Below are 25,899 nucleotides of genomic sequence, written 5' to 3'. Positions count from 1 at the left end.
TGGATTGGGGTGGCACTCAGGGGCAAAGGTCCTGGGAGTCCGATCACCAGCTCCCAAACTACTAAGGGTTGTCCTATCTCTGCATGCACAGTACTGCACAATGCATCTACTACATGATACACCCATTTCGCATAAATCAGTCAATTTGAAGTTATATTATCTACATCTTTGTGGTATATTTCAGTTCTGTTTATAGCACACTCTGATGAAATATTCAATGTGTAAAGTACAAATTGTGCAATAAAATCAAATGTAAGTCAGTGAATTGTGAAAAAGCTTTTATTCCAACTAAGGATGTTACTTTCCCTGAGAAGTTAGCGTACAGCGTTACACAGGATGATCTACAAAATGTAGACTGGTCACAGTTAAAATCCCAGTTTCCTAATTATTCAGGCATACAGGATCTGTCAAAATGACAAAAAACACCACAAAGTTAGTGTTGTAATAGAAATAATATGCAAACTCAAAAGGCACTACCTTTTATTTCCTCCTGCAGCCTTTAAGGCACACACTTTTCATTATAACAGGCTCAGGTCCTAATCTTCTCAAGAAGTACCCACTGTGCATCTGCTCTTTTACCCCCTTTCATTTTCTGTGCGTCAGAGCTACAATCCATCTTTCTGACGTTACCTATTCAAAGTCCCAACAGAGGTTTGATTGCAATGAGCAACTCCCACTCTGTCTGATTTTTTTTCAAACAGTTTAACAGCTGTGGATGTTCGTTCTGTTTAAGGAAAAAGAGCTGACAACAATTCAGATGCTGAATGGTTCACCGTGACCAAATATTTATTCGCCGGTGCAGTCTGACTTAGAGTGAAACTGGTTCAAAGGAAGTGATAGGCGCCAGCTTTTACCACTTTACTTCCCACATTCTGATTCACAGTTTCAATGAAAGCGTAGGCTCCTTTTCTACCAGCTCACATTGTAGTGACATCCACAGAGTCATGTATGTCAATCACCTGAAAGCCCAGGTTATCAATCCCCCTCTTTAGCTGGTTATTGTGATTTTCTTGGCTGTGGTTGTTGTGGTTTCTCTGGTCTACGTCGGCCTCAAAGCAGTGGACGCAGTGTGGAGTGGTGACCCGGACGCTCTTGGAAAAGTTAGAAAAATCCACATGGTACTTTCCTGTCTTGGTGCGGGAGATAATTGGCAGAAAGCTGTATCCCCACTGGATCTCCTGTGGGATGTAGGAAGTTCGGACCTGACAGGAGGAGCTGGTGGACTCGGCTGTCCCATCCAAAAAGACCACCAATTCAAAGTCCTGCTGAGGAAGGGTGTCAGCCGACAGATCAAAGAAAGGACTCGATCTGTTAATCACATGGTACAGGGTCAAGGGGCAAACAAAAAACAAGTTATCCTTGCCAGCATCAACCATGAAGTCAATATCCACCTGCTCCAGGATGATGGTCTCGCCATCCGGTGTGGTCGTTGTCCTCAGCAACTTCCCATAGATCTGGCTTCCGATTAGTAAGGTCTTTCGAAGGTTGGCCACTCTGATCAGGAGACACAGACTTCCTTTCTTCAAGCAGATGACAGCTGTGTGGCTGAAGGTCACAGTCTTTGCCCTTTTCTTTGGTAAGGAGATTTTAGCTAGGATGATACCACACATGAAGCAGTTGATAAAAACCCCAACTAGAGACTGGATGACAATTAGAGCCACCGTGCCAGCACAGTGGCCAGTCAGTGCTCTGCCTCCATACCCAATGGTGGTCTGGGTCTCTAACGAGTACAGGAATGCCGTTGTGAGCCCGTTAACGTTGTCTATACACTGGATGTGTCCTTCAGTGCGGTTCTGTCCAGCGAGATCCCCGTTGCTCTTTGCAATCCAGTACCACAACAGGCTGAAAATGAACCAGCTGCCTGTGAACACAGCCACAAACAAAAGGAGAACAAACCGCCAGCGAATCTCCACAAAGGTGGTCCAGAAGTCTACCAGGTACGCAAACTGGTTACTGTACTCGATGTTCCCGAACTCAATGTTGCAGTGCCCGTCTTTGGTGACCAGGCGGGTTCTGTGGTTTCGTTGTCCAGCTGGCTGGTTGTGACCCTGGAGCAGCTGGAACATCCTGGAGCTGGAGGAACAAATACAGTTAAGTATTAGAGAGTACAAACTCTCCTCTAGGGAAGTTAATGCTTGCAAAATCACACATGCAACACCTACACATTCAGAAAAAAAACCCTCTCAGTTGACATATTTCTACTTTTATTATCGCTATGACCTTTAGTACCTTTAGTCTTCTTTCAGATAATTCCACCTTTAGTACCTTTATTCTACTGTTTGATAATTCTACTTTTATTACCTTTGTTTTACGTTTGTCAGGGGTTGTTTTTAGTATTGTCTTTTGTGCCTTAAAAGGTCAGACTTGTATTTAAATGAACTAGTTTAAAAATTTGCAAAATTAGGTACATGCTGCCCCTTATTTTATAATATGCTTTTTTTCATCTTACTGATGGCTCAAAGCTCCCACAACTACAAAGCAGATACAGAATGAAACTTGTCAGAGTGTAAAATCTTAAAATCTAAGCATTAAATGTTTTGTATTTGACCAAACAAAGACTCTTTCCTGATATTGCACCTAAAATCTAGAAGAAATTGTACTGTACTAAAAGGTACACACAGTTACTTTAAGGTAAAATAATTAGCCCAAGAGAGTAGATTCAGGTTCACTGTTCCGCTGGGACAGAAACTGAGTGTACTATCGTTTAACGTTATCGTTAGAATGAGGAGAAAGTTAGCTGAGACCTTACACAGATAATATTAAAAAAAACATTTGACAGATTTAATGTCCACATAGACAAACAGGGCAAAAGTCAGTGTGTTACACTAGTGATCTGTGTTTCCATGCATGTCTAACTACCAAGAAAATCTAATTTAAAGACTAAAACAAATAATGATTCGATTTTGATTAACAAGTATTTTCTGCGCTGGCCTGTTGCTCATTCCCGTGTGACACGGAGCTCCATTATCATTATAAATCTATTAGAAACATCAATTAACCACTCAGTTTATTACCACAAACACACACACTACATTTAATTTAGATTTAATCACACATACACATGCCCTGCTGCTGTAAATACTAATTACAGGAATTTGTAACTGAGAATAGTCCCTCCACAAATCCACATTTACACCTTTAACTGTTTAAAAAAAACTATGATGCACAGCAAACTACTGAACCTTTTTTTAAATAAAAGTGTAATGCATCTTATGGATTTTAGTTTTCTTTATGAAGATTTACAAATAGAGCAATAAAAAAAAAACAGGTTTTGAGCAGAAATATATGAGCAATATGATCATACAGTTTTAGCCAGTTTTGTTAATTAAGGCTTTGTGCTCAAATATGAGATATTATAGTATTTTTTTTTTAAATTGTAAAAAGAAAATGTATAGATTCCTGTCAAGTAAGGTGACCCAGACTCATTTCTTGCACTGTAAATTACATTTTGGCCCCCCAATGTTTTCTTCAGTAGAAAAAAAGACCACTCACAGATGCATTGTTCTGGTCTTCTTATAAAACATGTAAAACCTGCACCAGGCTCGTTCAACCTTGACCATACAGCCTCAACCAGTAAACAAATGTCAGAACAAGACAGAAAAGGGGGACTAAAATTTAGAGATCGAGGGTATAACAGGTAGAGAATTTCCTTTCTTATCATTAGAATAGAAGTATTTCCAAGATAATACATAACCTATGTATGCACAAATACATTGTACTTATTAACTGATCTGAATGGTCGTTAAATAGCAGAGTATGTACCGTGCAGCGTGTACCGCGTGGTCCACTTTGAGTGTTGCATAAGACGTACTGAATAGATTGCAAAAAGGACCCAAAACTTTAAAAGTTACATATTTTTGGACTGAAGTTTACCCCAGATTGAAAATAACCACAGGTTGTATCTTAAGAGCTATTTGTTCAACATTTAACCGTTTTAACAACTGTTTTTTTTTCAGTCATTCATGGAGGTGAATGACTGAAAACGGAGGTAATTTTCTTCCAAGCAGCTACAGTCGCCCTAAAAACACTATGGATAATATATATATATATATATATATGTGTGTGTGTAAAATAAGTAAAGCTTTAGATCTTCAGTTTTGTAGAAAAATAGAAAAGTTTTGTTGGGACATACCTGCTCCGTGAGACCATGGGCCCAAAGTGCTCACTGGATCTCTGCAGGACCTTCAGACTCCTTTCTTTCAGCAAGTGGCCATGGAGGCGTTGGAAAGATTTTAATCCACAGTGAAATTTCCTAATCCCAGCCACATGCCACCATGTACACTGGCTCCATACACTCAGAAGAGCCAGCCAGGGAGCTCCCAGTGGCCGTCAGTCCTCTGAGACCGACAGAAGGACTCTCTTCTTCAACCCATCAAAAAAGTTTAATAACACAACCTCGGGCTCGCCTCGGCTGCAGCAGCTTTTGACAGTGTAGATTTGGGGACCAGCACGAGGAGGGGGGAATGTTCGGGAAGTTTGGTGTAAAAGGCCTCGACGCCTTTGTGTGGCTGAAGGTGCGTCTATTGAAGAGGCCTCAGTGACCGGTGCAAGCACTCATGCTGTTTTGTTTTCAGCCCTGAGAACATTTGAGATTTACGTCAGGCCTCACAAAGAATTCCCTCAGTTGCATTTCCCCTGGTTCCCCTCCCCCTCTTTGAACCTGCAAGGCTGCCTCCCATTTACATCAGAATGAAGAGCTGCAGGGCAAGAGTGTCTGCAATATTCTGCTGGCTGCAGGAGGACCATTTTCATATCTGTGGAGCAGATTACCATGATCTGTGATGCTGAATTGATAAGCCCACCCCAACCCCAGCAGTGATGAATATAAATGCCACAGCTGCATGTAAGTAAAGGGAGAAGGAAGTGGATGCAGAGGGTCTGCAATTCAGATAGAATCTTACAGGCTCCTGTAGCAGCGTAATTTAAAGAAAGTCATCTCACACCCAAGTGTGTTTAGCTCCAGGCGCTGTGCATTTCTAAACGTGCTGGCAGAACACATCTGCACATCACACTCTGCAGGTTCATTGAAGGCAAAGTTCAGCATTTGGGGAAATAAGCTCATTAAGTTTCTTGCCAAGAGTTAGAAAAAGCATGTCTGTATGCTCGATATGAGGGAAATACGACCCTCGACTGAGTTAGCTGTGCAAAAAGAATGGAAACGGCAAGAGGAGCACACCCTGGTTTAGTCCTCCACATCTCACTAATGAACGTTGATTCATACAAAAGGAGAACTGTGTGAATGTGAAACACTATGAAGCAAGCTGAGGTTAAAAGGTGATATATAAGTGCAGACCATTAACAATCATCACATTCTCCCAGCAGGACTCCAAGAAACTGCTGTGACCAACAAAGTCAGAGCACGTCAACTACAACTGTTCAGAGAAAATACTTTATTTTTATAGGTTTTATTTTTATTTTTACACCATTTTTCACTCTAAATGTGATACAAAGTGGATCTTTGCGTGAAGAGGGGGGAAGAGGAAGCAGAAAGAGTTCAATCCAAATCGCTTATCCAGGCCGAGGTCAAAGACACAAAAGTTCGTTCCCAGTATGCCCACCTGTGCAAATCAGGTAAATCCAATGATGACGAGTTCAAAGGTAAGGAAGCAGCAAAAAGACACAAAATTCAAAGAAAAGACGTGACACTTGTTTTTTCAATGCAAAGGTTTCAGCCTTGTGGCCTTCAACTGCCACAGGCTAAGGAGGAAAACAACACTTTACAGTTCCTCCATGGAGATCCTGAGATATATATAATCTCTCCAGCAGGTTTAGGCCCTACCCTGGGGCGTCCTCCTACTCGGATTTGCCTGGAAAACCTGGACACATCCAAGTGCGGGACAACATTGCTTGGAAGTGGGAAACCGCGGTTTCCTCTTGGAGCCAGAACTAGGAGGAGAGCATTTAAGGCAGTGTCTAATGGCCAGGCCTGGATGGAGCCGTGGACCCTGTTCACCACCCTCCAGGACAGGCACTGGGTGCACAGCGAGCTAGCGAAGGTTGGAGCCTGGGAGTGTTGATGGTCACATTGTAGATAGCTGCCTCTCCTTGAGCGTGGATCAGCTGGAGGTTTCTTCCTGTTAAAAGGGAGCTTTTCCTTCCCACTGTCACCAAAGTGTTTGCTCATAGGGGGTCATCTAATTGTTGAGGTTTTTTCTCTCTTTTCTCTGTATTATTGTTGGGTCTTTAGCTTAAAATATAAAGTGCCTTGGGGTGACTGGTATTGTGATTTGGCACGAAATAAATAACAAAATTTAATTTAATTCAGTTGAAAGGAACCAAAACAAGACAGACCAGACCAATCAGAATGGAAAGGAGCACAGACAATCCAAATAAACCATTTAATTTATTTATACTGGGTTCTGTGTCTGCTTTGGCTTTCCACATAAATTATGACAGATTTAATGAGCAGCTTTCTCAACATCCCTTAACTGTAAAATAAACCCCAATGGTTTTAATCGTGTGTACCCTGAGCTGATTTGATGACGGAGGGGGTTAAGTTCAGCCCGACAGCTCACTCATTACCATCTCTGTGATGAAAACATGATCCACTTTCAAGGCAGTTTATGAATTGCTTTCCGGTAACTTTGGCAGAGGGGCTTTTGTCGTAGCTCTGCTTTCATACTTACCTCAGAGGCAGTGAAGGAACCTGTTGGTGGGGTTTTGCCGGTGACTGACTCTGCCGTGCAAAATGATTCATTCTTTGCTGGTTTGCTGCATTGAGCGGCAGGAAGCTGAGATGTGGAGGATGCGGAGGTGTCTGGTCTGTGGGGAGCAGGGTGGTTCATAAACTCCTCTGAAGTTGCAAGGCGAAACCACAAATAATGCAAAATTGTTTTTCAGCGATGGAAGGCAACACTTGCAGGTGCAATTAGTCCCAAACTTGTCGCTGTGTGCTGCTCGTACTTCTTCTGCAGCACCTGGCAGTCCTCTTCACTGTTTTTAAAGAGGGAACAGCTGTGCCATCCTGAACGATCTGGTGCCTTTCTTAGGTGTGATAAATTAACCTAAACTTGTAGAGTTTTCTGTAATTTAAAAATTATAGATGGACTACTATGTGGGAACAGTGGAGCCCTGAAGTCAATCAGGGCCCTTCACCAGCACGTTTCTTAATAATTAGTGTCACTTTTGATCAAATTCACAACATGGTCCAATGGGGAAAGATATTGTATCATTTTTATGACACACCAAAAAATACATTTTACATGTTTTACGTGATGGCAAGCTACATTGTAGCCACAGCCGCCCCGGAGCAGCTGTGGCTACAATGTAGCTTGCCATCACCAGTGTGTGAATGTGTGTGTGAATAGGTGGATGACTGAATCTGTAAAGCGCTTTGAGGTCCTTAGGGACTAGTAAAGCACTATACAAATACAGGCCATTTACCATTATTGTATTTACGTAAGTGATCTCTCTATCACTATCTCTACCACTAACTGAAAACAACAAATGGTTCACCTCATCTTCAGTTTCTTCAGTTCTAAAACCACAAGATAAAGAGTCCAAGGTAGTGGGGGTTGTCCCTTAGACCTACTAGGGCCAGTTTTTGCCTTTTCCCCTTCTTATGCACCTCATCACTGTGGTGTACATCCTTCTTCCTAAAAAGCATTATTGTAGCCAGTTAATTCTTTCCCCTGACCTTACAGCAGTATTCTTTTTTTTTTTTTATCATCCACACCAGTGTGACATTTTCCAGTTTGAAAGGTTAATTTTTGAATATATTTAGAATAAACAGATCCAGTCTTGGTATGAAAAATGAAAAGTCTGTTTTGAAACGTTCAGACTCCGATCTGGCATCCAGACCGCAGCTCCTGCTGCCTACATGTGTGCCCCGAAGAAATATTAACTCGCATGATAATCACAGGCAAAATATACAAGTGGCAGCTGTGGTACTGACTTGAATTAATCACCTAGCTCTGGGTTCTAAATCTATACAGAGTTTGCATGAAACATGTCAGAAGCGATGACGCTCCAAGCTTAAAATTACCCACTGAAATGGCGCCATCTGCTGCATGTTTTGTGTAAAACACCAGGAACTCCTGCATAAAAGACTATTGTTTTGTTTGCAGTGCTCGATAAGAAAGTAAGGCGGATGTTTTTAAGAAATGAAATGCTTTGAGAGTGTCTACATATAAGGTCTTATTTTGAAAAGGTTCAGTATCTGTATATTTATGATCGTACTGACCACCTGCTGTGCCGCCTTTTATGCGCTTTTTAATCACACAAATTCAATACAGAGTAAACATTCTGACAGTAAATCATACTGAGAGAAAGCAGATAACACCACCTTATATATGTTTACACATTTAAGTGTATGACAGATATAGTTTTTCACTTTCAGTAAGCAGATGATTGTCAAAGACATTTTTTTAATGATGTTTTTTAAGACATGGAAACTGCAAAGTTCAGCTTACACAGGATAATCCGATGATCCTGTCACTAATTAGTTATTTGGAAAATTAGCTTTTCTTCTTTCTAAAGTTAAATGAGTCACTGCACCTTTTTTATGCCTATTCCTTCTGGAGATTTAAAAGAGGAGCAGCGGCAACAAATGAAGGAAACAGGAAGTCAGGCAACAACTCCACGTTTTTCTTGAAAAATTGTCTTACTGATAAAAATGTAATTACACTGATCAATACAACACAATTACAGTATATTGATCAAATTAGAAAAATACACAAAAAGTATACAAAGCTGTTAAAAGTACCACAGTTAAACCGTTGCATGGGACAGCACATATGCATCTGATGATGTTTCATTCTAAATTTGCACGTTCCGACTGCGTAACGGTACCAAACAGCAGAGTTCAGTGGAAATCTGGAAAGCAGAAGTTATTCCTGTTACTCTGTATCAGGAGTGAGTCAGCTGCTGGCTCACCTCCATGCATATTTTTTGTCTTCTAATGAAGAAGCATCTCTTAGTTCCACTTTATTCTCAGTGGTTCCTCCTGCTGATTTCTTTAGAAAGGAACATTATTGCCTCTGAAATCAGACTAATAAAAGATACTGGTGCTGCCAGTAAGGTTCATTATTAAATGAAATCAAATGATCATTTAAAAGAATTAAACTCTTGATTTAAAACATGTTCTATATGCACGGAAAAAGTCCAAATTAAAGGATAATTCAGTTCACCACACCTTTGGTCTCATCACAGCAATAAGCGGGGCGTGGCCACGTGACCGGCTGACGGTGCCCACTCAATTCAACGCTTGATAGTTTACCAAATTGAAATGCACAGAGGAGCCAGTCAGTTTCAAAATGAAAGACCCCGAGCAGAGTAGGTGCTCTGAATCTGAAGCAAAATCTTGTAGGAAGTCATTTCCAGGGTTGTTATATTAAATATGACACTTTTACTATTATGGTTTATAACATAGTCTGAGCAACAGTTTTACTGTTTGCCTTTTTTGTGTTTAATGTCTTTAAGATCTTAAATAGTGTTTTCTGAAAATTTGTGTGCCTGAGAATTGGAAAAAATTCAAAATCTTTAAATATAATAAAGAAATGTATCAAAATCCAGGCTGAAAAAGTAAAATTTAGGGCATACTGACTCATTATTTTTGGTAACATCCATTAATACCCTAATTTATTTGTTTTTTGTTGTTGTAATTTTTAAAATTGAAAAAGTGGGATCACTAATACATACATTTTTTCCTTATTATCAGATTATAAACTACAACAGAAAGTTGTAAAATTGATTAACAATATCAGCTATCATCACCATTTGGCTGTGATAATTGTGTAGTGAAGATTTGAGGCTGTGACAGCCAAATAATTTAATTTTAATAACTAAATCACACGTCAGCTACACATCAGAAAAAGCAACATATAAATACCTTTAAGATACGGGACTCATTTATGTCTTTCAGTGACACATCAGAGAGATCACACTATGAAAAATCTTATTTAAAGAACCAAATAAATGTTCTCTGAACCTGCTGTTGTGAGAACTGTGTTAAAATCTTTAAAGACGAATCTTTTAAAAGGCCCTTTCATTATTTTGTCACTACCTGGCAGGATGTCTAATAATAACCTGAGACATCTGTCCACTCTGACCTCTTTGCAGTCCCAAATGGTCAGGAGACATTATTCCCGCAGCTCCTGAAGGCTGGAAATGTGCCGTATTCGGGCCTTTTCTTAAATCACTGAGGTTTTGCTTTTGCTTATCTGGATTGTAGAAATTATACTACCCAGATCTTATAAATCAATTTGTGTCATTAAAGTTATGTTTCCAGCTACAAAAATAAGACTTAGGTTATAATAATTTGGCTTCGGCAGGATGTGAAAGATATGATTTCAGGGTTCGGCTCAGCTACACGATGTTCCTCTCCAGCTTTGGTTCCTGCGTCAGAATCCGGTTGAAACTGAAGCCGCTCAGGTCCAGCGTTTTATAGTTTCCGTCCAGAATCAGCTCCGCCACAGCGCGACCCACCGCAGGCGAGTGCTGCAGGCCATGGCCGCTGAAGCCCGTGGCGAAGTACATGTTGTTGATCAGGGGGTGCGTACCGATGATGGCGTTCTGGTCAAAGGTGTTGTAGTCATAGAAACCTGCCCAGGCACTGGTCACCTGAGGGGAAGAATGTGAGGACAAATTATGTTATTGTAAGTGATAAAGAGAGATCATAATCATTGTTTTGTTTTGGAAAAGCCCATTTCTGTACCAAGTTTTTAAATTTAACTCACTTAAAATATGGATACAATAAAATTAATCTGCAAGCTTCAAAATAAAACCAGTTCTGGCTGATAATAATGCTGTAATGCTGGCAGTAACCATGACGTGGGTGACCACACTTTCCCAACTGTACCTTAAGTTTCTCGAAAGCAGGAACTCGAAAGGCCAAATGAGGCCAGACATTCTCCTCAAAGAAACTGTGGTCCACCTCTAGATTACTGGCGTCTGGCTCTGCCGCCTGAGGACACACAACCAGTGCAAACAACGACATGATTTGCTCAGCTGTTGAATGTTAACATAAGGAAACAGCTCAGACGTCTTGATGCATTCTCAATCATCCAGGAAAGTAAATCTCCAAAAGTTGATTCTGTTCATCTGGACGTAGCATTTGAGTTCCTCCAGGGAGAAACGCTGGTGTGAGCGCGGAGTCAAGGAGGCCATTTACGTGAAAAGGGAAAGACCATCTCTGAATCGAGGAGGGGGCCTAAGGGTACATCTGTCGCCGTCTTACAACGCTGTGATTGCAGCCATTCCCCAACTCTCTGTGAATGGTACTCATGGCCATTGACCAGTGGTTGTTGATCAATGGTCATGAGAATTTGCATAATTACGATTAAGTAACTGACCTCCCAGCCCATTGTTCCTTCAGTGGGCTGGTTTCAGTCATTAGTTTATAAGATTGGGAAAACCTGCAGTCAGCTGAGACTGAAGAAGTCACTTGGAAGAGTGACGAAATGTTTCTCCCACAAAACGCTACGTCCAGATGAACAGAATCAACTTTTGGAGAAACAGCTCAGAGATAAAAACCAACCTCCTCTGGCGAGGCCCCGGTGATGTAGTTCCCACCTAACCCCTCTCTCCTGACGTAAACTCCTGAGTAATCGATTAAGAAAGGAGTGTCTAGACCGGGACCATCAGGACAGCGGACCACATACACATACCTGAAAAACAGTGACGAAGTAAACAGCTCAGAGTCGTACATCCAGTATGATATTATATCAGCTGATATTTCATTTCATGCCAAGATGTAAGTGAGGTTTCTCTGGCATGAACGTGATCAGACATTTACTCTGTTCTGCGTGGAAAAGTGTCTACAAAGAATTATCCAGAGAGCTCAAAACTCTGTCTTATAAAATGTTTATGTGATGGTTTGACAGCCGTTCAAGGCGGCACGAGGAAAGATTTAGTGGAGGTTTAAATAAGGCAGAAAAATGGGTAGCTTTTCAAAACACAGCCCACAGCTTAAGGTGAAAGTTTAATTTAACATGTGGCTTTTCTGAATTCATGCCAGGTAACCTTCAATACCTAAAAATACCATGCCCCAATGATTACTTAAAATGTGGGTGCAGGAAAGCAAGGAAGCAACATTTGGGAGTTTTAGAAGAAATAGAAGAAAAAAGTATCAAAAAAATCCGTCTCTTGTTTTAATGACATCGAATTTTTAAGGGTGTGGGCTATATTATAGACTATACTAACCTTTCCTTCTTTAGTTGTAATTACACAATATTATTAAGGATACACGTTATATTATAGACTAGCCTAACCTCCTTTTTTTAGATTGCAATGTATAAATGAGGTAGGTAGGCTTTTTTATAATACGGTCTGCACTGTGTTGTATATTTACAATTATAGAGAAACCTAACGTCTCCTTACATTATAATTGTACAGCAGTATCAGGGGTGCAGGCTGTATTATAAAGTATCCGAACTTTCCCTCTTTACATTTTTCTTCTTTCGACTGCTCCCTTTAAGATTCAGCACAGCAAATCATCTCCCTACATCTCACCCTATCCCGAGCATCCTTTGTTCTCAGCTAACAGTAGCACAGTTTCCATCAGCACTCTGTTAGCCAAAGCCAATGGAGGTGGTCTTTGTCAAGCCGAGCTCAGACCGATTTGGTATGGAAATCTCATTTTTTGATTTAATGGTGAATGTCCTTTCGTATTAAACACACCCATTTATCCAAGTTTGGGACTGGCAGTAGGGGTGCAATGGCTCTACCTAAATCTAAAGCCACCATTTACACAGAATGCTTGAGTCTGATGGCATACATACTCAAACAGTCCAGGTCATGCCGACTAAAGTTATGTGACTGACTCGCTTGTATCCTACTTAGATTCATTTTTATCTGTAGTCTAAATGATGCAGAGCAAGAGTAAAATGAAAAGACTGCAGATGGTAGACGCTGACAGGCAGCGGAATGAAGTTGGTTTTTCAATTTTCGGGGTGCAGAGTCTGAAAAAAGCTGTCTGGTATTGATGCGGTTCGCTGTATGAGGCGCTGCCTTTCAAAGAAAACTCTAGCAGCCCCTCGAGTCAATAGCCTACCTTTTCCGTGGCTCAACAGGCAGTGGGATTCCAGCGATGGACTGCTTGGGGCCAAAGCCAATTCCCAGCATCTCGGTCAGTTTACCAGAAAAGGCTCCTGCTGCATTCACCACAATAGCACACTCCACTGGCTGGTACTCCAGGCTGTGTGGCATCTGCACCTGCTCGACACAAGCAGACATCCCATCATCAGAGGTGGGAAAAAAAAAAGAAGTACAAACTTTTTACTTTTACATTTTCAAAACAGGCCCATTAATTTTGGTTTGACGTACTTGAGAGGAGTTATTTTTTCACGGCACTGTGAGCCTTCAAACATCAAACCGATTTGAGTCTGAGCAGGAACACATGAAAGGCAGCCCTGCACGTGTATTAATCACCAGGAGATGTGGCATAAAAAGAGATGAAAGAGGGGGAAAAACTGTGTGGCATAGTTAAAGAGGTTAAAATGGGACGGTGTTTTTATTTATTTATTTTTTGGCACAACACCGGCATGACTGCAGGTGTCCATAAGTCGCTGTACTTCAGCATCTCGCTAGCCACACACAAAACAAGCGTGCATAAAGATCTAACATGTTGCTTCAAGTTGATAGCTAAAGGTCCAGCTGCCGTATTTCACAGGGAGAGACAAGTACAGAATTATGTACTTTTACCTCCTCTACCCATCATGCACGTTTGTGCTTTTTCTGATTCAGTGCACAGTTTTAACAGAAGTATTTCGTGCCAATCAGTCAGCTGGAGCTTGAATTCCATATTTTCATTCTTGGACTCTTAGCAGAGTAGCTCAGCATATTTCACAGATCAAAATAATTCTAATGTGAAGGTTGGCCGGTTAAAGAAATCCTTTTTTAGCACACAATATTTGTCAAATTGAGATCAAAATTCCATAAACAACATACAACCGTACTAATTATTTAAAATAATATCCCAGAAAGGACAGCACTGTTTCAGCTGCTCAAGAGGACACCAATAGCAATAGCTGTGAAGAGTTTTTAAAATGGCTGATTGTTGCAAAGCAGTATTGTTTAAGGGAAGAGCAAGACCTTCACCTGAGGTAACAGAAAACTGCAGAGAGCTACTTGATGACCTCTGGGAAATATGTTTCCAGGTTTCTTCAGTGAACATGCAGGAAACGTTGGTTAATGACTGATTAGTCTACAGATTATAATAATCCTTTGGTAATATATTGTGCAGTGAAGGATCTCTATGCTGATGGTAATATTTCCTCATCTGGACAGATGTCAGACAGTTTAGTCGTCCTAAGACACATTTCTAACGACGTAATGCAGCTCACAAGTTTTATGGCTTCCCTTTCTGACTCCTTCCTGCCTGCACTCCACAATCCCTCCTGGATTTAGTGCTCTAAAAAAAAAAAAAAGGTATTAAAAGCACCACAAGACAAATTTATGAGGTACTTAGTGCCAGTAATCAGGCGGTGTGGGACACATTAAACAGGACGAGGTCACCTGGGAAGAAATTGCAGTTGATATATGGTCTGAAGGGATTTGAAGAACATGCCATCCATCTGTTGTTATTCAGACTTCACACATTCATTGAGAATCAGCAGAGCTTTTGTACGCAATAATTTTAGTATATTTAATGATACAATAAAGTTTTACTTGAGTAGTTGAAGACACTGCACTGCACAAGTGTCACAGCAACTGAGAATTCCCCTCTAAAGCTTAGTAAACATTAACATAAGTGAACCAAACCGAGGGAGGTACAAGTCAGAGACTTCTCTAACATGTTAGCGATCACACAGAATAATAAATAAACAGCTTTATACGCTTCGCTAATCTCACAGACATTCAGCACTTGCAGTTCCACTTACTTTGACTGACTTTATTCTCCTCAGATCCAGCTTTTCTCCATCAGTTGTCGTTATCACGCTTGTCGTATATTTAAATTCTGTGTGAGAAACACATTAAAACCAATTTTCAACACAAAGAAAAAGAAGAAGAAGAAGTTACTTTCAGCTGCTCCCTTATTCACAACGGGTCACCACAGCAGATATTTGATTTGGCAGATTTTCACACCCTTCCTGAGACAAAACACGGGGGACTTTTGTCTCCTATTGGGATCCAACCTTTTGCTATTTAGGCGAATGTAGGAACTGAAATACTCATGTACGGAAGCCCGGAGTTGCCAAACAACTAGTTGTTGTTTTCTGAGATATGTTTTTCTTTCTTTTTTTTAAATCAGCTAAATTATTTCAGGGCTGCCAAATAACACCAGATTTTCAAAATAAAAATCATTTTTTTCAATCAATCAATTAAAAGAAGGGTGGCATGTGGAGCCAATGGGAACTCACTAACGGAAATTTGCCACATTAACGCGCTTATGGCGTTAACGTCATTTTAACGAGATTAACGCTGACAGCGTTAAAATACATTTAAAGTTAAATTATATAGAATAAAAGAGAATACATTGTTGGATCATTCATTAATGTGTATATGACTTTAACGATGCACATAGAGATGATTTTAATTGCTTATTTACCGCCTCATAGCTTATCTATCATAAACATATTACTTTATTTATGTTTTAAAACTACAAAAAATGGTGAGTAACTACAGTTTTAAAGCAAAGTTTAAATTTCTACATCCTAATCTTGTCCCTCCACTTGTTCTATCAGTCCTCTCATCCAACGAATGATGTAAGATTAATATTTCTCTAAAGCCATGAAGAAAACTGCCTGAGGAAATCAGGTCAGCAGAGTCAGAGACTTCCTCTCTTCTTAAGACAGAGAAAACCTCTGATTTTATTGATCTGCTCTGTGTGAATATGTGATACGAGTGAATTCTTTTTATACAGATGCCTGTGTAACATAACAGTTTTGTAAAACACAACCTCAATCTCTGTGTAACACACAAGGTGTCCTTTGGTGCCTTGAGGCTCCAGCTGTGGCAACATCAGTCACCAAGGGATAAACGTCCTGGTTTAGAGACCTACAAAGCCTGTGCTAAGCAGCTGGAGGGTTTTTTTGTTTTGTTTTTCTTATTTATTTATTTTTTTGAGGGGGGGGGAATACGCTCCAGATTTAAAAGCAAGGAGACAGCGTTTCACTTCCCAGTGGGATCACTTTGTTCCCCCTTTGTCACCCCCCTGGTTCTGTTTAGGCACTAAAAACTACCCACTGAGCTTTAGGAAAAGATTGTGTTTTGTTTTTTTTTTTTTTAAATCCACCACTTCATAATGGTGAATAGTGAGTTTTTAGACTCGTCTCACTTATGCTAGAACAAGGTGAGTCGAGGACAGTGAATCCCTATTAATGGAAAGAGAACGGACCGGTTGCTGTTGATTTTGTGGTCTGTTTGTTTTGTTAAGAGTGCTAGTATACAGTGTTGGGGAGTAACGGAATACATGTACCGCCTTTACGTATTTAAAATACAAAATATGAGTAACTGTATTCCGTTACTGTTACCGTTGAAAAAGGTGGTATTCAGAATACAGTTACTTTGTTGAAATAAATGGATTACACGGCGGTACTTCCCTGTTTCATATTGTCGCCGGTCAGGACTGTTTGGGTTTTGTTTGACAGCTATGTTCTGTTGTTCCAGGCGGCAGCGTTACGGTTGCCATGGTTACAGGGTGACGCTCTCTCTCTGCGTGTTTCCTCGGTGAGAGAGCGCCTTTTTGTTGTTGCTGTGCTAAGCTAATAGGCAGAATGCTACAGGTATAGCTCTAAAGAATGTAGCATCATAGGCAGTGTAGTCCGTGCTGCAGGGAGAATGGACTGCCATACCCGTTATGTGTCTGTGAGCGAGGGAGGGAGAAAAAGGAAAAGTACGAGCTGTCATCGAGCAAAGACGGGAGCTGGAAGCATGTAAATATAATAACTAGAAAGCGAAAATTTCAGAAGAAATTTTAAGTGTGCCTATGCCGCTGCTAATCAGTGTAGTTTGCCATTCATACGGCTACAGAGAACAAAACTCAGCAGAGCAGCCATTCTCCACCATGAACTATGGTAAAAACAAACACTGCTCACGCCTCACAAATGACAGCTTACAGTTTTGTGTAAAGATGAGGTGACTTCGTACAGCCCCGATTTGAAGACGCTGTGCACACAGGTTCATGAGCAGAAGTCCCATTGTACCACAGCAGACCCAACAATGTTTGCATGAACACGCTTTGAAGCATTACGTTATGGACCAATTTTCACACATGGTTGGTGTACCCACACAGAGGGCTGTAGCTTTTCAACTCACAGCCCAACACACACCCAAAAAACAGCCGAGAGAGCATAGACTTTACGCCCGAGAGACGTGATTGCAGATGCCGCTCAGGTGGGTCCACCTCCCCTGCAGCGGCACTGCAGACCACGCCCCGCCACATACATCAAACACGTAAAATAAATATTTATGCACTTTTGCATTCACTTTTTGTTTTTGTTATTTTTACACAGTGTTCTGAATGAATAACAATGGTCCACAGCCAGTCTTGTGTATTATTATACAAACTTTGGTTGTAAGATTCAGATAACTATTTAATAAAAGCTAAATATTTTATATGAGAGTAAGAAAGAAAAGTATATCTTTGTGCCCCAGTTACCAGCTGTCAGCTGCTTAGAAAAGGATCCTGGTGTTATTTGTCTCTCAGAAACAGTTCATAACTTCCCTTCAAATAATTTCCCCCAGGGATCAATAAAGTATTCTGATTCTGATTCAACTCATTCATGTCACCTAAAAGGTAAACCTGTTTCTCCATCACCAGTTCAGCTCTGATGATTCAGTAAGGACATCTCCTGGTTTCGACCAGCCGTTTTTACAGCTGTGGCTCCAGCAAACATCAGCTGATACTATAAATTAAAATCAAATGAATTCTAACAACAGCTGATCAAGCTTAAACGCGCTGCTGTTGTTTAGCGCGATAAACAAACAAGAGAGAAAAGCCGATCATTGATCAGTTTCATATTTGAAGTTGCAACAGGCGAGAGAATGACAGGAAGACTCCGCTCTGCAGCATAACGACAGAATAAATCCAGCTTTGTGTCTTTTTCCATTCTACCTGAAGTCCGGGACAAACTGCGTTTCTTTTTCAGCTCAATACGAAACGCATAATATTTTCTCTGAATGCGGGACGATTCCGTTTGTACGGAACGGTTGGCAACTCTAAGAACTAACCCTTATGAATAAAATAAAGTTCAACATCAGTAACTTAGCACGCACACAGCTGTATAGAAACTCCGTCGTGCTAGCTAGCGCGCAGTACGAGTTATTGTAACTGAAACGAAACGAGTGTGAGTCGCCTCACTGAAAGCCAAGCCCGGGTGCTTTTGAGCGAAGCCGCGCTAGCTAGCCGGCTAGCAGCAACATCGTAAGAGAACTGTTGCTACTATGGGATGTCTTGATAAAACGAGCAGATATTTGAAGTTTACACAGCTACATTCTCGCCTGAAAATATCTTAAAAGTTTATTTTGTGACCTACAAACACTAATAAAAGCAATATATAAAACGAAGAGGTAGCCGCCATTGTTTTACTCGGCAGAGGTGTGCTATGAATTGTGGGATATGGAGTTTTCCACTAAGCATACACCCTTGCAGTTACCGTAACTATTCAATGGTTCGCGCAACCTTAAAAATTCCAATGGTTACTGAAAGCAGCGGCGCTGTGCGCGCCGTTGATATTGTCGTCATTACGGTAATCCAAATAAGGGTAGACAGGCCGTACCACTCCCGGCATACCACTAGAGAGAGCCAACACACCACAAATGAAGTTTGAAATTTGTTTCAGTGGGACCAAAAGATGGAGCCAACACACCACAAATGAAGCCTTCCCATTCATTTCAATGGGCAAAAACTTGCATTAAAATATTCATATTTAAAAAACTATAGAATTAATAAACACCAAAAGTCATGAGTTACACGGCGAAATTTTAGGCGGAAAAAGGAAAATAATAAGAATAAGAATAATAAATCCGACGAATAGTAATAAGTGTGCCTCTTGGCATAGGCACACTTAATAACCACTGCAGCCAAGAAGAGTGCCCGACGAGCCCAGTTGTAAGTAAGCTATTAAGACTCAATTGTACACTGTGTTGTGTTTTCCTCCGAAACAATAAGTTCAGTTGGAGCAGCCTTTCAACGCCTCTCTCTGTAGAGCAGAGTTGACCCACACAACAAAGTAAAGCTATTTTTTTGGCTATGAGCCCGACACAGAACCCTGCGTATTAGTCAGAGGTCCCTTTACTACAGTTCGGAGCCGCGGACCTTCAGTAATAGTAATAAATCACAGCAATAGTACATTCACGTAGTTGATGGGCAGGGATAGCTCAGTAGGTAAAGTGGTCGCCCCATGATCGGAAGGTCGGCGGTTCGAATCCACTTAACGGCTACCCTGAGGTACCCCTGAGCAAGGTACCGTCCCTACACACTGCTCCCCGGGCGCCTGCTTAGTGGGCTGCCCACTGCTTCACTGAGTGAATGGGTCAAATGCAGAGAAAAACAAGTAATTTCCCCATGGGGATCAATAAAGTATCCATTATTATTATTATCATTATTATTATTATTATTAAACAGCATGATAATATATTAAGTAATCCAAAGTATTCAGAATACGTTACTCTCATTGAGTAACGTAACGGAATACGTTACAGAATACATTTTGGGGCATGTATTCTGTAATCTGTAATGGAATACATTTTAAAAGTAACCTTCCCAACACTGCTAGTATAAATGAAAATGACTGGGTTGTGTCCCAAGCTACATGCCTATGGCAACAATATTATTAATACTGATTAATTTTTTTTTTAAATTAGAAACACCTAAAATACACTCTTACAGCTGCTCCACAGGCAGTGCTTCCACCCTGTTTAATTTAAGCTCTGTAAAAGTGAAGATTCTTATTAATTTTATAGCTATTCTTATATTTTCCAAATTTAAAAGACTGATGTCGCACAAATGAAAACCCTGATTTGTCCAAAATAATTCAAAAACAAACATTCGGTTTATACAAAAACTATAAATCTTAAACACTGAATAGGATTATAACAAGTTCTTAGCAGACGTATTTCCCCTGTGTGTGTGTGTGTGTGTGTGTGTGTTTGTTTGTTTAGTTGTCAGGACGCTGTAACGAACCTGTGACTTCCCCACAGCACTGAATGGCTCCCATGGAGATGGCCTTCCTCTTAAAGGCGTTCAGCAGAGTCCATGGGTCAAACCAGCCCTCATTCTCCAGCCCTGCATGACAGAAGATCAGACAGACATTCACAATGGTGCGCACGATTACTGAATATTACAAGGAAATCATGAACAACTGGATAAAAGTACTAAAACTGGCACATTTTCTCTTTTAAATAATTCATTTGATAAACACCATTAGCCACTTGAAATATAACATTTCTGGTTTTCTGGTTATCGATAAGTGATGCCAGACTTCAGGGAATAATACTTATCGAATATTACAATACTATTAGTACTATAATATGCCATGACTAATAGTAATAATTGAGAGAACTGCTGGAGCTCCTGAGATGTGAATAGTTTCCGTTTCTTACTGACTGTGACAAAAGAAGACAAATCAGGATCTAAAACTGGGCTGTCAGAGAATAATTAGGCGACTCCACACCACTATCATCTAATATTAGCAGATGGAAAGAACTGTCAGACGCCCTGATAAGTTAAATTACTGTTGGCTGCAGCTTTGCATTACTCAGATTAGTTTTTCTAAGGTCTTAAAACGAGAGTGTGTCATAGGCTCATATATCACAGTTAATCTTCTGCTTAAGTGTTGCAGATTTCTTAAAAATCGTGACCCAAATGATGGTGTTGGGGATTTTTGCCTGGATGGGAATCCAGTGACGTAATTGGGTGTGCAAACACAGATTAATGAATGCTTTTGCGCCTATTTTTCACTTATATATTTGGTGTGTATTTGTTACACTGGTTGTCCCAGGACAGAGCTGCAGACTGTTTTCAACATTAGTGGAAATTCTCTCCAAGAAGAGGAAGTCAAAACTTTAGGCGTTAATAAAAACTCTAATGGGATTTACAGGTGCCACGAGCTAAAGCACTTTAGCTTTAGTCTGCAGAACACGAAACAGCAGCAGAGAAAGTCACACTGTAGATATCCAGCTCAGTTAAATACAAACAGATAAGAACAAAATTCAGAGCCAAATATACAGTTGTGGTCAGATGTTTACACATGTTCTTCATGGGCATGAATGTCATGGTAATTTGGGGCTTTTAATGATTTCTTTGAACAGTTATTTTTCCAGTGTGTGATGAATGTACAGCACACTCCTTTAAGAAATTTAAAAAACAAGAATTGGGTGCACAGATTTTTATTTATTTTGGATTTCATCAGGTCAAAACCTCTGCATTCATGCTCAAATATATACATGCACCTCCACTAATATCTGTTTAAATATCCATTAGCAAGTTGTACTTTAACCATCACAAGCTTCTGGCTGGAGTGTTTCTGGTGTGTTTCCTAGTAAAGATGTGCCTTTTAAGCACAGTCCACAAATGTTCAATAAGGTTGAGGTTGATCTTTGGAAAGGCATTTCCAGAAGCTTAACATTCACCTGCTTTATCCATCCCAAAACCAGATGTGAAGTATGTTTGGAATCATTTTCCTGTTTGAACATCCAACAGTGTCCAAGTTTCAACCATCAAACTGTTGATTTGAGTTCAAGTTGAAAAATTTGGAGGTAGTTCTTCATTATTCCATCCGGTTGGTGTAATAAAACAGCACCACTGGCAGCAACACAGCCCCAAGTGATGCTACCACCACCGTGCTTCACAGTTGGTACATTGTTCTTTGGTTTGAATACGTCGCCTTTACTCCTTCATAGATGTGGCCAGATAGCCTAACCTTTGTTTTATCTGACCATAAAACTTTTCTCTAGAAGGTGAATTTCAAATTTCAGTTGAGCTTGAAGGTGTCCGGTTTCAAGCAGGAGCTTCTTTCTTGGTCAGCACCCTTTCAGTCCACGGTGGCGTAAAACTTCCTCTACTATGGACAGTGGCGTTTGTGTTCTAACAGTTTCTGGTTTGTAGCACGTTCGAGCCTGTTTGGTTTTTCCAGATCTTGGTAAAGTGGTGACACATCTGAATAACTTGGACTTACTTATGAAATGATCTTAGACTTGTTGTTTAAAAATAGGCTTTCCAATTGTTCTGAGTATCATCAGTGCTACCAAACAAATTCTTTTTATGCCAGAAAAAATAAAATAACAGCTGCATTCAATCATGATCAGTGATGAGAAGCTAACATTTCTTGACCTTGTCTGGTGTGGCTGCTGATAATCATTACAGACCTTCAGTTCACATTTTATTTGCACTCACCGTATGAAGCAAGAACCACACCCTCTGTGTTTACCCACGGAAACTTCTCCTTCAGTTGTGTCGGAGACAGAAGAGACACTTTGGCTCCAGCGTACCTGAAATGTGAGTTAAATTTTAGCTTCCTGATATCCCAAAAACTCACAAACTTAGCAACTAATATGTAACTAATCACAGAATAAGATGAAAAATGTCCTTAGTGTTTTTATTGATTCATTCTAGCACCTTACAGAAATCCTCTAGGACAGAAAATGGAAAAATGTATAATTTATAAACCCTATGGCTGTTTTATGAGTTCAGTTTCTTTCCAAAATGTAAATATATCAGGACATTTTTAAAATTAACTGCAACTCTGAAAATTAATAATGGCAAATGACCGTTCACGGCCCTTCACGTTACACACTGTGGGTTTTTACTGTGGTATGAGCACTGGTTTCTTGAGCCTGATACCTTTGGGTGCTGTAGTTCTCCTCCATGATGTGAGCCACCGCCTCACTGGCCAGGAAGAGGTATCCCGAGTGGTTAAACTGCAGGTCTATGGGGTCTTCGTTCAACACACCGAGATGCTCCTGACGGGATTCAGAGGTGTGACAGTTTGCACTCTTTAAATAAAACATTTAACTGCATTTTGTATTTAATATCAAAATTTGTTTGATGATCTGAGACATACAGGAAAAATCAGGAAGGGGGGGAATTTTTTCACAGCACTGTATGACAGAAAAAAGTATAATAGGTCCTCTTTGATCTCATCTGACATGGCTATGAAGTGTTCACATATTAACAAAGCACATGTTCTGTCACATTTAATGATTAAAAGCCTCATTGTTCATTTCCAGTGACCTACATTGATGTTCCTTATGAAGTCGGCAGAGGCCAGGGAGAGGTGGATGTTCTCCGGCAGGGAGAACTGCTGTCGGATCCCCCCAGCAGATAGCACTGTGGAGGCCTGGGAGTACTGCGAACAGTCAGGGGGAGCAGTTTATGAATATGAGGAGGAAAAGGCAGAGGATTAGTTTGAACAGCAGTGAGGACATGACTCATGAGCACAGTATGATCCTTTCTCCTGACACTTTGAATAGATTTAAATCATGCAATTTTTTGAAAGGAATAAAGTGACACTGCTAGTCTACACTCATTATCTCTCAGTCCCTCACCGTTGGGTCCTTTTCCACAACCAGGACCCGCACCCCTCCGCGCACCATCTCCTTCTGTTTCAGCCAGTAGGCGATGGACCAGCCCACCACCCCGCCTCCCACGATCACGATATCCGCCCTCTCTGGAGGAAGGTTGGGGTTGATTTCCAGAGGAGTCCAGCTGCTCCCAGGAAGCGCGTCCATCGCCTTCTTCCGCATAGCTTCCATATGGGTCTCCAGATCTGAGCCACAAAACCCCAAACTTTACACTCTCTCAAGGTTACTTGCAAATGTTTACCTTCAGCTAAGAAATTAAAATGATTCCTGGTACTTTAGCTATCACTCTCAAATACGGCATATAAAACAGTTTATAAATTACAAACACTTTAACGCAAATTAACATGCATGGTTGTTCCTTTTGAATTTTCGGCCAAATCGTTTAGTAGTTTAGTGCAAAGAACTATAAAAGTTGTTATTTGAAACACTGTATGCAACCGAATTGCAGACAGGCTTCTAGTAGCTTATTAAAACTGTTTAGCAGGATCCTAAAAGTTGCACATATTTATAGAAACACAAACCATTGGATAATTTTAGTATTTTTAAATGTAAGCTGGTTTGCTGAGTTGCACAACAGTCGTCCTGGTTACTCCCACCTTTGAAGAAGTCATTTCGTAGAGATGTGCCTGTGCTAAAGCTTTGACACAGAGACAGATGTCCGTTCAGCCATGTGGATCGACGTGTAACCTGTGTGGAGGTGAGTAATCCACGAGCCGGCCCCACCTTCACCTGCAGCCGCCGCCACATGGCAGACATGGCTGGGCTTCAGTAAGCTAATCGGCTAGCTAAAGTGAAACACGATGCAAACCAAAACAAGAGCAGCGTGAGCAAACTTTCATTCTTCCTCCATCACAACAGCACTAACAGTCTAACCTTGCAGCGCTGCTAACAAAAACACGCAGCACGACCGGTTTCACTTAGGCGTCCTTCAAAATAAAAGAACCAATCTGGACCATTTAGCGGATTAGTGTGTGAAGCAGTGATGCATTCACCTTTTCTGACACTTCAGAAGCCAGAAATCCGCACCTAAGCAACCATTAACAATAAAAAGCGCTCGAAGTTGAATTGTACTTAAAGTAAGGGCAGTGCAATAGCTTTAAAAACTTTTATTTTGCCCCCCTTTTAAAAAAATCACACGGATTAATTTCATATCTTCCAAACTGTCCCACAACTGGAGAATCTGATTTGTACTTTTTATTTGTGTATGTGTGTAGATATATATGTCCAGATTTCACCCCATATACAAAAGAAACAAGATGTATTTTGCAAAGGATGCAAAAAATAACAGTAGCAGACCCTTTTTTTTTTCTTGTTGGCTTCATTGTTTAGCTCCACAACACAGACATAAAGTGTGATATATTTTGGAGGTCCAAAGGAATATAATTTAACTGAATAAATTCAAGATGAATATGAACCGATGTCTATTTAAAGAGGGCGTTTCCACAGCAAACTGATGCTGATATCCACACACTGCAGCAGAAAAAGTCACTGAATCCAGGAAATGTGCATGATGCTGACATTTTCCTGTGTCCAGTGTTTAAATGAACCCATGCACACATGAATATACAAACTTTATATAGCTTTTATGCCAGCTAATTATCCCCTGCTGATAGTTAATAAGAACTTATGAAATATTTTTTATGTAATTTTTTGATTCAGTCAGTGATCCAAAACACAAAAATGTAAAATATAAAATGTACAATGGCATAATCGTGTTCTGATCAATCTATTAATTAACTGACCGCTTAAATGCGATTCTCAGAAATACATGCTGGGGTCATCACTGTTAAGATACATTTAATCAGTAAACTTTCAAATCTTATGTTTTCAGCTTTTTTGTGTAGAAAAATGTAAAATCATAAAGAAAATATTTACTAAATAACTGAATAGATTTATCAAATTTATTTAGGCATACACCTGTTTCAATGAAAGAAACACATCTCATTTTGTCTTAAAATAAATTTTAATGTGAAGCATTCCATGCCTATACAGTATTTAATTTTTTAAATACATTTTAATTATGTTAAAGTCTACATTGATGGTAATAATCCAGCCTGATGCGCAGTATGTTGGTAAAGAATTTTAAATACAAAATGTGTATGTTTAAAAAAAATGTCTCACACTCAGGAGCTGGAGGGCTTTTAAAACATATATTTCTTACACATTTTATTTCTATACCAAGTTTTGCTTCGTTTTTGTGGATTTTTTAAAACATTATCACTTTTAAATATTACTCCACATTTGTTTTTATATATTTATATGTTCGTTCTTATTTTAAAATTCATAGATTACTGAAGCTGCTCCTACAAAACGTGGTGCATGAAAACATGATTTTATTTTGAAAACTTCACAGGAAATCGCACTTATGAACCTGCAGGCGCGATCTTCATCGTCAAAGAGGCAGTGGCTTGCCACGTGAGTGAAGAGGACCAATCA

At 40.2% G+C, this 25,899-nt stretch overlaps 2 protein-coding genes across 2 annotated transcripts; both read right to left on the bottom strand.

The window, feature by feature from the left end:
- Nucleotides 1-263: 263 nt before the first annotated feature.
- Nucleotides 264-4,546, bottom strand: kcnj1b (potassium inwardly rectifying channel subfamily J member 1b). Its single transcript, XM_026183309.2, has 2 exons — nt 4,133-4,546; nt 264-2,073 (listed from the first exon to the last, which is right to left on the bottom strand). Exons 1-2 carry the CDS (start codon nt 4,147-4,149, stop codon nt 918-920), a joined length of 1,173 nt encoding a protein of 390 aa, XP_026039094.2. The 5' UTR covers nt 4,150-4,546; the 3' UTR covers nt 264-917.
- Nucleotides 4,547-8,583: 4,037 nt separating this feature from the next.
- Nucleotides 8,584-24,359, bottom strand: foxred1 (FAD-dependent oxidoreductase domain containing 1). The gene is made up of 11 exons (XM_026182575.2): nt 24,060-24,359; nt 23,428-23,648; nt 23,118-23,228; nt 22,724-22,842; nt 22,277-22,371; nt 20,066-20,167; nt 14,820-14,896; nt 12,992-13,152; nt 11,477-11,606; nt 10,799-10,903; nt 8,584-10,560 (listed from the first exon to the last, which is right to left on the bottom strand). Exons 1-11 carry the CDS (start codon nt 24,217-24,219, stop codon nt 10,306-10,308), a joined length of 1,536 nt encoding a protein of 511 aa, XP_026038360.2. The 5' UTR covers nt 24,220-24,359; the 3' UTR covers nt 8,584-10,305.
- Nucleotides 24,360-25,899: the final 1,540 nt, after the last annotated feature.

Source organism: Astatotilapia calliptera, chromosome 10, assembly GCF_964374335.1.
Source record: "Astatotilapia calliptera chromosome 10, fAstCal68.1, whole genome shotgun sequence".
Lineage (NCBI taxonomy): Eukaryota > Metazoa > Chordata > Actinopteri > Cichliformes > Cichlidae > Astatotilapia > Astatotilapia calliptera.
This window is presented reverse-complemented; position numbering and strand designations above follow the sequence as displayed.